The sequence below is a fragment of the Camelus bactrianus genome, chromosome 9 (genome assembly GCF_048773025.1).
Source record: "Camelus bactrianus isolate YW-2024 breed Bactrian camel chromosome 9, ASM4877302v1, whole genome shotgun sequence".
NCBI classification, from domain to species: domain Eukaryota; kingdom Metazoa; phylum Chordata; class Mammalia; order Artiodactyla; family Camelidae; genus Camelus; species Camelus bactrianus.
Window position 1 is genome coordinate 41,443,936 of NC_133547.1, and position 12,449 is coordinate 41,456,384.

General features: G+C 34.9%; 1 protein-coding gene across 2 annotated transcripts in view; it reads left to right on the forward strand.

Annotated features, from left to right (window-relative positions):
- RAP1A (RAP1A, member of RAS oncogene family) overlaps positions 1-10,773 on the forward strand; it is a 69,347-nt gene extending 58,574 nt beyond the window's left edge. For both annotated transcript variants that reach the window (XM_074370160.1, XM_010948306.3), the window contains exons 5-8: positions 96-236; positions 1,644-1,787; positions 7,136-7,251; positions 10,082-10,773. In XM_074370160.1, the coding sequence (XP_074226261.1) occupies positions 96-236; positions 1,644-1,787; positions 7,136-7,222 (372 nt within the window). In that variant the 3' untranslated portion in view covers positions 7,223-7,251; positions 10,082-10,773. The remainder of the gene's footprint in view (positions 1-95; positions 237-1,643; positions 1,788-7,135; positions 7,252-10,081) is intronic.
- The last annotated feature ends 1,676 nt before the right edge of the window (positions 10,774-12,449 follow it).

Genomic DNA, 12,449 nt, shown 5'->3' on the forward strand with positions numbered 1-12,449 from the left:
AAACTTCAGTAGCTCACTTGTAATTATTCTGATTGAAACTGTTTCAATATACATTCAAGAAGTCATATTTATAATTGCATATTTTTTAATTATAGGAGCAATTTACAGCAATGAGGGACTTGTATATGAAGAATGGCCAAGGGTTTGCATTAGTATATTCTATTACAGCTCAGTCCACATTTAATGACTTACAGGACCTGAGGGAACAGATTTTACGGGTTAAGGACACAGAAGATGTAAGTATTTTTCTCCTATAAAGAATACTGCCCTCTCTCTGTGGCCATATAGAAAGTGTCCGTTTTCTCTATCAGTAGGGGATTTGGAAGGTATCTACCACATGCCTAAAAGAGCTCCTGTGACCAAAAAATGTTTACGCTTTTTAAATTTACCTACAGATTATATTCAGAGATGATTAGAAAAGGAGGAGGACATGTATGTGAAGTGTACACTGTCCTACGTGAGTCATGAGTGCAGTAGAGGAAGAAGAGCCCGAGTACTTGGTAGAAGTGGGATCCAGGTCGGGCTTTGAAAGGTAGTAGTTATGTCAGACAGTGTTCACAGAACATTATTAAGAACCATAATGGTATGTGCCCGTTTCTAACATTCTGTTGGTATAGTTTTTACTTAGAGTTTGAATTAAATGTTAAAGATTTTGAATTAAAATGTTAAAGATTTTAACTGAGTTTTTTTTTATTTTTGTTTTAGAATTCTTGTTTTATTTGATGAATAGCATCATCATTGTGCGTTTTGGCAAAGATGAAATGTATATTTTACATGTGCGCCTCAGTTTTGAGCTGCAAAGCGTTCTTTTCAAAAGTTGCATAAATTAGGATATAAAATTTCATTTGTACCTTCCTTTCTGTTTTTGTGTGTTCTCTCTCATTATTAATGGGAACATGTGCACCTGCTCAGGACCTTCATTTTGGGTGATCATTGTAGGCGGGAGGGATTTGCACCATATGACTCATGACCAACCGTAACCTGATGAATAGTTCTCTTTCTTCCCATGACTAATTCATCTGAAAGAGTTCTCTTTTCATAGGAAATTACATGCAAATCACTGAATTCTGGTAATGTTAATCTCTTTATCCCATGCAATAAACTAAAGAAGATTGAGTTACAGATGAAGACATCGCTGCTTAGTGGCTTTATTTTTATTGTTACTCTTCCTGAACATCTCACCTAAGCTGGTCTTCATATCTAGATGGCAATTGTACGGGTAGAACTTATTGCTGTGTTGGTCTTGCCACTACTTTTGGCATTTGTTGGTCCTGTGAGAGTGAGGCAGTTAAACCATAGTTGGGACCATTGAGTACATTCTTTGTATTGCAGGAGGTTCCTTTTTCTTCAGATTTTTCTACTTGATATTCAGCTATTAGTATTGGTCCACATAAGAATTTTGGGATTGTATTCTTAAAATAATTTAGCAGATCTGCATTGTAGGATCCCTTCCATATTTTTTTCTGTCTGTTCTCCCTCCATCTTCCCCCCAACACACATATATAAGCCATTTTTTAAGCACTTGGTGAAGCTTATAGTCCTAACTAGCACATTTCAGTTGGTGGTGGGTAGTTGCTTATTTATTGGAGGCTGAGTGACAAGTATGTTAGTGCTTATTGTATGTTTCTTTTTCCTTCCCACAGGTTCCAATGATTTTGGTTGGCAATAAATGTGACCTGGAAGATGAGCGAGTAGTTGGCAAAGAACAGGGTCAGAATTTAGCAAGACAGTGGTGTAACTGTGCCTTTTTAGAATCTTCTGCAAAGTCAAAGATCAATGTTAATGAGGTAACCTACAGCTGCTAGGCAGCACAAATAAGTATCTTTTTAGTTTCCTTTCTTTTAACAGCCAAAAACAATTTTTTTAAAAAAAAGAAAAAAAATGGTGTTTTTTTTTAAAGTAGTCTTTATCAGTTTATGGAAAACACTTAAGTAATTCCTAGAAACCGTATTTCTTCTGCGTAAAATTCTTTGCTGGCTCTGATGAGGACACTTATATTTACCTTACTGGCAAAGAAGAAGTTTTAATTAAAGAATATGTTTAAAGTCCTGCTAAGCCTCTAAATGATATGCCAGAAAGTGGTGTGTGAAAATTACCACATCACCCTTGTATTATAACAGTTACCTATGCAGATGTGTGTGAATGGGTTGTAAAGTCAAGTAGAAAAATACCAAAATCAAAGTAGTTATTGTAATGAAAGATATCACAGAATTTGGTGTTTTTAGTCCTGCTTCCCTTTGGTGCATGACTCAGAGGGAGAAATCTGTGTGAGTGTGGATGGATATGGAACTGAAATTCACTCGGTCTTTTAGGTCTGATACAGCAGCTGCACAAGGCTTTTTTTTGTCCATGACTTAAGCACTCCACTATCTTGAGAACATAGCTGGGGATAGGAATGCTTAACCAGTAAGCATGCCTGCCTGGGTGTAAAGGGCCAGTAGTTTACTGGATCCCTAAAAGACCAGTGTAATCCCAGCTGCTACCACCACATCCAAGCCAAACTTAAGAAGTTCCCTTTGCTTTTGTTAATTTTAACATAACAGTAGGTTTCTTTCCTTTCCCGATAGTGCAGAAGTCTTCATTTGCCATTTGTAGCATCACAGGTAATCAATCAGAGTTCAGCACACTTGCAGCGTAAGTGAGAGTTAAGAGTGGGTTAGGTTATTCGAATCCTGTGTGTTTTTGCTTGCTGTTCCTCTCTGGTCTTTGGTTCTGTGGATCACTTTTCCTTGACTAATATGGTTGTAGACTATTATCTGACTTTTTAAATGACCAAATTACTTTAAACATGCGACAGGAAAAAAATTTAAGCTTGCTTCAAATCCTCTGTTTTACAAATAATCAGAAATATCAGTTTGCTTTTTAGGTAAAACTAATTTTAGTAAATACATAAATATAAGAAATCCATAACTTACTTATTCAGCAAGTATTTGTTGTATCCTCATATGCCTCGCTCTTGGTTAGGCACCAGGGTAACAGTTACCTGGACAGATACTATTGCTGCCCTAAAAAATTGTGCATCCTAATGGGGAACAAGTCCTGCTGAGATCTTCAAGAGTACTTATTTCTTATTCACTGCCAAGTAAATAAAAGGAAATATGACATGCTTCTAGTTTCAACTTTCTTTTTGGTGGACAGTTTCATAGATGCTGTTTTGAAAAACATAAGTAATCGTAAAATTTTAATTTTTGGTACAGTCTTACCACCCACCCACCCCCCTCCCCCAAAAAAAAGAGAGAGTTAACTTTGAGGTGAAACACATTAGGATTAATGAATGAGTTGGCCAGGGGAACAGTAGTGCAAGGTCACCATCTTCAGAATGGTTGTTAGAGATCTAGTTCCTTCCTGTCCTTGTTGTCACCCTCACTAGTGCCCACCTATCAACTTCATAGGGCTCAGCTGGCGCTGGGTTGGGCCAGGGTCCAGTGAATACAATGGACAGAAGGTGTTCCTTACCTTTATGTATTTAATGAATTTACATATGGTTAAGCATTACGTATTTGTGGGAATTTACATGCTACTAAAACTCCCACTGGATTTCAGTTTCCAGTGCAGCAGAGCTGCTTATTCACAATAGCCTTGTTAAAGTCAACTCTTGACATAAAAGTTTATAAAAACAAAAATAGAAAAACAATACAATAAAATGAAATACTCTAGCTACTTAAAGATCTTGACTCTTTTGGAAAACATACTAACTTTATGCTAGAAATTCTTGAGAGTGTAATAATTTGTTTCTTATCACATTTCTCTCTTTATAGCCTGATAATCCAGCTGCAGAGTTTTTGGGGTAGTTAATAGTTCCTCAGACAGCTAATGCTTTAAAAATATGTGTGTGATATCTGAGTGTGTGAAGATAGAGAAAGCATACTTTCATACGATTCGACTCTTGGACTCAAATTTGAAATCATGCAGGGACATACTGCTTAACTAAACTGCCCTCTAATTCTCTACTATTTATATCAGAGAATATATATGTATTTATATCAGAAAATATATATATATTTAAAACTTAAAAAAAAATTCCTGTTCACACCATTTGTGCTGTGTTCTGAAAGTAGTATGTAACTGTATCAAAATAACATCACTCGTAATCAAGAATTAATTATTCTTTGCTGATGCTGGAATAATAATTGAAATCAAGACATCCCAATTAAGGAATGACAGATTGAGAAATTATTCTGTGTTCCCTTTAGATTTTTCTGTAGTTCAGAGAGATGAGGAAGAACCTAGGCTGAGGACTTTATATTTAACCAAATAACTATAGTTCGAACTTGCCTTCATCACTGAACCAGCTGCTGCTGTGAGGTAGGCACTGTTTGCCAAAGAAATCCTTGAGGACATACCACAAAACCAGTTACCATTTTGTGTAATACCAGAAACCCAAACTTGCTAGCATGAAGAAACATGTCGTTTTGATTAATTTATTGTGTTAGTTTGTCCTTTTGTTACTTTTCATTTTATAGCTTATGCACTGAGGCTAGGAAACTAATGAGATTTTGTTTGTGCCTTATGCATATTAAGTTATTGAAGGGCTTTGAGTTGTGAAACAGAAATTACCATTTGTTCATAAATTCTGTGTTTTCAACCTTCTTAGAAATAAAATAATAGAGTTGAATGGTTTGAAGGCAGTGAGTAGGGAGGATGGATGAAAAAGAAAATATAAATGAATCACTTTTTTAGCTTTGGGTGGGTTATCCCCCCAACAATTAATTTAGCCTTGTAAGTTTAGGATTATTATTTTTTAATTGAAGTAATAGTTACTGTATAATATTATGCAAGTTATAGGTGTACAGTAAAAATCTACAATTTTTAAAGGTTATTCTCCATCTATATTTATTATAAAATATTGGCTATATTCCCTGTGTTGTAGAATGTATTCTTGTAGATTATTTTATACCTAATAGTTTGTATCTCTTAGTCCTCTGCCCCTATATTACAACTTCTTTATACATTCATTTGTTGATGGACACTTAGGTTGCTTCCATATCTTGGCAATTGTAAATAATGCTGCTATGAACATTGGGGTACCTTTCCTTTTTTTAATTAGTAGGAGTTTGTTTTGTTTTGTTTTGTTTTCAGATATATACCCAGGAGTGGAATTGCTAGGTCATATGGTAGTTCTGTTTTTAGTTTTTTAAGAAATCTCCACATTGTTTTCCATAGTGGTGAGACCAATTCACATTCCCACCAACAGTGTGCAAGGGTTCCCTTTTCTCCATATCCTTGCCAACATTTGTTATTTATATTCTTTTTGGTGATAGCTATTCTGACAGATGTGAGGTGATATCTCATTGTGATTTTTATTTGCATTTCCTGATGATTAGTGATGTTGAGCATCTTTTCATGTACATTTCCTCTTTGGAAAAATGTTCAGTTCTTCTGCCCATTATTAAATCAGATTATTTGGTTTTTTTGATGCTGAATTGTGTGAGCTGTTTATATTTGTTGGCTAGTAATCCCTTATCAGCTTAGGACCATTTTTGAAAAAAAGGTAAATAGAAGTTGTTTTATCTGAGTACCATCTTCACAAATATAGACTAATAATTTTTTTATCGACATATAACCAATAATTTTTAAAATATTTTACTTTCAAAACTTTCTGGAAAGATATAAGAACGATAAAAAGAATTTCTGTTTACCCTTTCTCCAGATTCACCAGCTATTAAAATTTGTCACATATGTTTGCATATCACTCTACTTTACTCCTAAATATATTAGTGTGTGTACTTTTAGATCAAAGACATTCTTTTACACAACCGCAGCACAATCATTAAAATCAAGAAAATAGATATTGACATAGTATATATTCAGTGCATATTGACATTTTGCATATAATGCCCCTAAAAGCTAGGACATTTTGAAACACTTCCACAGAGCACTGTTTATTACAGGTGGGTAATAGAGCTTCTGTGATACTTGTTTCTATCCCAGGTCATTAGTAAATGAGTGTTTGCATTTCATAACAAAGAATTAAATTTAGCTGATCTGTTTCATGTTGCAACACTTTGGCATACTTATTAATTCTGTAACTCATGTGTATATATGATATAAACATAAGAGAATTGAAATAACCTACTTCTGTGAAATAAGTCGTATTGTATTTTTGTCCTTGACACCTTGCATTTTTCATCCAAAATGAATCTAAAAGATTTATTAACAGATATTGTCACTTTAAATTAGTAGTCACAAACTTTTTCTATTTGTCACTTTAACCAAAATTAACATCACAAAAATCATATGCTTTTTCATGTGATACCTTGAAAGGAACACAATATCTCTTTTGTCCTTTTCCAGCTAAAAATGCATAACATGAATCTGATCATTAGGAAACATCAGACAAACCCAGGTTGAAAGTTACTAGCCAGTATTTTTTCAGAAACAACAATGTCGTGAAAGAAAAAGGTGGAGGAACTGTTCCAGATTTTAAAAGATTAAAGTGACAACAAATTAAATGCACTGTGTGATCTTGGATAGGTCCTTTTGGGGGAGTTGGAAAATTGGAATTTGCATTGTAGATAATACAAAGTAATGAAACAGTGCTTAAATGTTTTGAATGTGATAACTGATGTGGTTATATAAGAGAATATCCTTGTTCTTAAGAAATACACACTCAACTATTAAAGGACCTCTGGCATGCGGACTACTTGCAAATGGTTTAGAAAAGAAAGAGAGAAAAAGAAGAGAGAGAGAAAAGATAAGGTACACTTGGCAAGATGTTACTGACTGGTGAATATGGTGAAGAATATGCATGAATTCTTGGTACTATTCTCGTGCCTTTTCTGTATGTTTGTAGTTTTTGAAAAAATAAAGCCACTATGAAGATTTAAGTTAATAATTAAGTTTTGAAGCACAGAAGATTCCATGAAGAATATAACTTCACTACCTTATTTTTCACTACTAATTCTGTTCATTAATTTGTTACTGAGTATCTAAGAGCAAGCGCATTTCCCGCATTGTAAATACGCAGGTGCTGCTTTACCCTGACTGAAAGTTATCTGGGTCTTCTAAGAAATCTGTTAAAGCAGCAAAATATAGTTCCAGGAGCAGAATAATATTTAACAAAACCAAGATTGTTCGTGGAACAGGGTCTCAAATGTTAGTCAAATAAGTAAATTTTTTTCTTGTTTTTATTTAGATATTTTATGACCTGGTCAGACAGATAAATAGGAAAACACCAGTGGAAAAGAAGAAGCCTAAAAAGAAATCATGTCTGCTGCTTTAGACCCGCCGTAAGCAGCAGCTCTGAGCCAGGTGAGATGCTAAAAGCGGAACAGATGCCTTTCTCATCCTCTTACTTTGGGCTTTCCCCATTAACCACTTCCCATTTCAGCTATTAGGGTATTTCCAGGCTTCTGTAATTTGTAGATATGTTCATCTGTTGGATAATTTGTCTCTTTCCCCATTGGAGTCTAAGCTGTATGAGAGAGGGCAAGGACCACATCTGTTTTGCTCACCAGTATGTTCCCAGTGCCTGGTATAGAATGGGAAAAAAATAGTGGTCGAGTGAATAGAAAGCCTTCCAAGGTCACACCCAAATTTATGCTGAATTGAAGTGGAACAGTGGTTCACCTGAAAAAAAAAAAAAAGAGAGAGAAAGCGTTTGATGAATTATTTCAAAGTGAGCACATCCATATATATCAGTAATAGGCATTCCTCCTCAAATGTAATCCCAGCCCTGATTCCTGACATGATGGATTAGTTTTGCCTCTCTTTGAATTTAACAGAAACAAAAACATGTAATGTGTTATTTTCTGTCTGCCTTCTTTCACTCAGAAATGTTTTTGAGAATTATCCTTGTTGCATATAGTAATAGTTCATCTTTATTGTATGACTATAGTCACAATATAATTTCTGCATTCTGCTATTGATGGACATGTGAGGTCTTTTCAGGAACTAACATGATTCCTTTGCACGTTCCTGAACAAGCCTTTAGGTGCGTGTGTACGCTTTTGTTTGGTGTGTATATGCAGGAATGGAGTGGCCAGTAATACACTGTGTATGTGGTTAGCTTTAGTAGATACTGCTGAGAAGTTTTTCTTTGTCAAAGTAGTTGTGCCAGTTTACACACCTATCAGCAGCTTATGAATTCCACGTCCTCCCCAAACTTGGTATTATCAGTCTTTTTAACTTGAACCACGCCGCTGGATGTGTGGTGTTTTGTCAATGCAGTTCTGCTAATCATTTCTTCTCAGGAATGGATTGACTTCTTTCAAATGTTTCTTCTGTAGGTCTCCGAGTAGTAGTTGACATTAAGTACCACTCAAGTTTTCATTAAGTGAACCCATTGGAGAGAAATTAGTGGCCGCATTGAAGCTGCCTATCAAGTGAGAAACCAGGCCATGTGGGACCATTTGTTTGTTTTTCTTTAATTATATGTTTAAGTCCCCTGAATGGTTTCTACTTATGTTCATCAACTCTATAAACATTACCATAAAAGAATATTTTCATAGAGTAGGTTTATGATGTAATTTGATACTAATTATGGGACTATTACTAAACTTGGTCCGTTTAAAGGAAAGTCAATTGCTCCCCACTTGAGAGCTAGTTGTGCTAACTCTTGTAAGTCTCTGGGGTCCATTTAGTAGATTACCTCTTCCAGAGCACCAAATAAACTAATATGTGCTTCCTTAGAGATATGAATGAATCTCTCTCCTCAGGGAAACAACTGAGTAATTGTACCCTCTTTTGAAATGAAGGTAGAGGGAAAACAGACAGAAAGGAGAAAAAGGGCACAGATTGCCTCTGGTACTCAGACTTAGGAAAAACAGCTTTCTGGCCAAATGGTTCCTTTAGGCTTTTAGTGAAATCTTGAGTCAATAACTTTAAATCACCAGCTCCCTGAAAGTGATTATTGTTAAAATTGCTGGTATTTTTGTTTCTTTAGGTAAGCGTACGGAGGTTTAAAAAGATGAGAACTTCAATTCCTGTTCTGAAATACATTATTTAACTCTTTTATAGTTAGTTGACTGGCTCATTCTTATCCTTATCTTAACTGACCCTAGTTGAATTTCCAGTTCTCAGAAAATATCCTTTTAGCTTACGTTTAAAGGAAAAGGTGCCATCTCCTGGCCTGTTGTGAAAATTCATTCATATTCAACCCTACACTGTACTACTGTGAGTTTTACCTTAGGGAGCAAGATCTTGACCCAGATCTACAAATAAGACTTCCATCTTGGACGCATAAATTCTTAGGCTCTGATATGTAATTCAGTTTACAGTATGTAAGTTACCAGAGTATATGTACAGAGTATGTATGTTACCAGAGATCTCTGTGGATATTTGGTTATACCAAATAGTAGGTCACTTAGTAATCAGAATACTTTGCAGCGTATTTATTTGTGATTATAGACTTGAAGTACCATGTTGATCCCATTTAAAAGGTACCGAGATTTGGGGTAAAATTAAATAGCAACTATGAACATTGTTAGTAAGAGTATGTGGACTTTAAGGGAAAGCTTATCTAGTCTTAGCCTTTAGGCAAAATTGTATTGAAACACGTTAATCTCTTTCTAATATGACCCCCTTTTTTAAAACTGAGGAAACAAATTCATCTTCAGGAAGTTCTTCCTTTAACCTAATTCTTTTCTGTTGAACATTAAAACTTAGAGTTTTCTGCCCTTCAAAATGGGGATCAGCTCTTTTTGTGTCGTCTCTTCTTGTCCTAGCCTGAATTGGAAGTGGTATCCTGATACATATATACAGTCATAAAATGGCTGAATAAAGAATTTCTCATGGAAAGTTTATGCAGGAAGGAGTTGTGTTTCCTTAATGGAAAAGGAACTTTTAAAAATAAGATGATAATGGGGTAGAAATAATATAATTACTGTTTTCCTCTTTACAGACAGGACTGCCAGATATATTGTGAAACACTTGAGTACAATAAAACTATTTTTGAAACATTTTTTAAGGGAGTTTAAAATAGCCTTGTTACTATATCAGTTTAATTTAGCTCTCTAGTTATGATCAGCCAAAACCATTGTTTCTTTCTGTATTTTTGGATATCTGCTTACTTACTGTCATCTTCTGACATCAGGAGATTAACTGTATGTAAATATGTATCTGTATTTATTCAATGTTCTAGATTACAGGAATGAAGAACTGTTGCCTAATTGGAAAGTGCCAGCATTCCAGACTTCAAAAAATAAATCTGAAGAGGCTTCTCCTGTTTTATATATTATATGAAGAATTTAGATCTTATATTGGTTTGCACAACTTCCCTGGAGAAAAAAAATTGCTCTGTGTATATCTCTTGGAAAAATAAGACAATAGTATTTCTCCTTTGCAATAGCAGTTATAACAGATGTGAAAATAAATATACTTGACTCTAATATGATTATACAAAAGAGCATGGATGCATTTCAAATGTTAGATATTGCTACTATAATCAAATGATTTCACATTGACCTTTTTATCATGATTCCTCCCTGTCAAGCACTAAAAAGTTGAACCATTACACTTTATATCTGTAATGATATAGATGATGAAATTTCCCCTCAACTCGTTGCAGCGGATAACTTTTTTGAGTCATTGACTTCATTTTATATTTAAAAAATTATGAAGTATCATTCTGTCATTATATCTAATTAAAATTGTTTGTGCATAATGCTTTGAAAAATGGGTCTTTTATAGGGAAAAAAACTGGGATAACCAATTTCTATGGCTTTCAAAGCTAAAATATATAATATACTAAACCAACTCTAATATTGCTTCTTGTGTTTTACTGTCAGATTAAATTACAGCTTTTATGGATGATTAAATTTTAGTACATTTTCATTTGGTTTGTGTGTTTTTGTTATTGTTTATAGATTTAAGGCCTTCATTTTATAATGATCACATCGTTTAAATGCAGCAATAGCTCCTTTCTGGCTGGTACCTGCAGAACACTTGGCTTTAAACCCCTAAGTAAATGGTGATTTCTCTACGAACAGACCTCGCACTTTCTCTTCTAGATATATTTATTCCTATTATACAGTAAAATACATCAGCCTACATACAATAGTTTTGTATATTCTCTCTTGATCTTGAAGATTGTATCTTATTGAATAAAATATCCCACTGTGTATTATTTTTATATGTAAAAAGATAAGTTTAATACTGTATCAGGGTTTAACTTTTACTATTTCAAATGTTCTACAGCTTGTAATTTCATCAAGAGAATCCTTTTGCCATTGTTAATTTGTTGAGTATAAGTCCACCAATGAAATGTTATGTAAAAAGTTTTCAAATTTGCTTTATAATAGACTGAAGACTGAGAGAAGTGGGTGAAAATGAAAAAGCATATGAAGGATGTGTCAGTTGCTTTTTCTTCAACTCTGTATGTAGTATAGTGGTTGTAGTGTGGGAAAGATTGCTAAGTTAAATCTTCAGCTGGCTAGGTAGTGGTGCTTTTCCTTCCCAATTTTTTTTTCCATTTTTTACAAAAGGTAGAGCATAAATAGGACATGGACCTAGGGTGATCTGACTTCTGTACACCAGAGGGGTTGAGCAGAACAGCTTGTTAGCCGGTTAAGTGTGGAAAAGGGAAGAAACAAGCAAGAAAACCCTGTGCCTTGTCCCCGAATATTGAGGAGGAGACCAGTCCTAGAAAGTCCAAATCATCACTCAGGGATCTTGATGCTGTCTCATTGCAGCTAGGTGTGAAGCAGTGTTCATGCCTTTGCTGAGGCTTTCCAGGAGTGTGGTCAGCCCCGTCGGTTACCAAATTGAAATTTAAAGATCAGATTTCAAGTGTAAGCTCTGACCAACCTGAGAAAATGTTGTAATATTGTAAAAAAAATTTTTTTTGAAAATTGTATTCTTGTAAGTTTCTAATAAACTTAGTTACCTAATACTTATCTTCTACTGATCCAGTTATACATATGTCTGGGATTGAGGGGCTAAAAATCTAATAAATGCAATAAATTAAAAAAAAACAAGTAAGAGAAGCATTAGGGCCAGTGCAGGTCAGGGTGGCAAATTTTAAGGTCCTCTTAAGTCATTCTGCTTTAGAACCCACCTCTCAGATTTCCTCTGGACTTAAAAATCATAGATAAACATCTCATAAAGGAGTAAACAGTTCTAAATATTACCTGTTACATAGATTGTCTAATTATTTGCCAGATTAATTAGGAATTATTTTAAATAACTCCAAAGTTACAATCTGCTTGACCAGAGGCGTAAATAAGCTCAGTGTCCTCTATTTCTGAACGTGGTCAGGAAAGGTCCTGGACTTCTTTGTTACATCTTTGTTACACAGTCCACTTGGGATAAACAGAAATGTGAAGAAAGCTGCCCTTGTGGTACACCATGGTATGCAGAGCAGGGTCAGCTGAAATCAGAGATAGGCATCGCTGTCTCATTGCTGAGCAAGGTGGAAAGGTGTCCTGTTAGAAAGTGAGGTAGGTGCACTTTCACACTGTCCCTGCATGAAGTCCTTAGTCTTGGTTCCAGAGCAGAAGGTACCTGAAAAC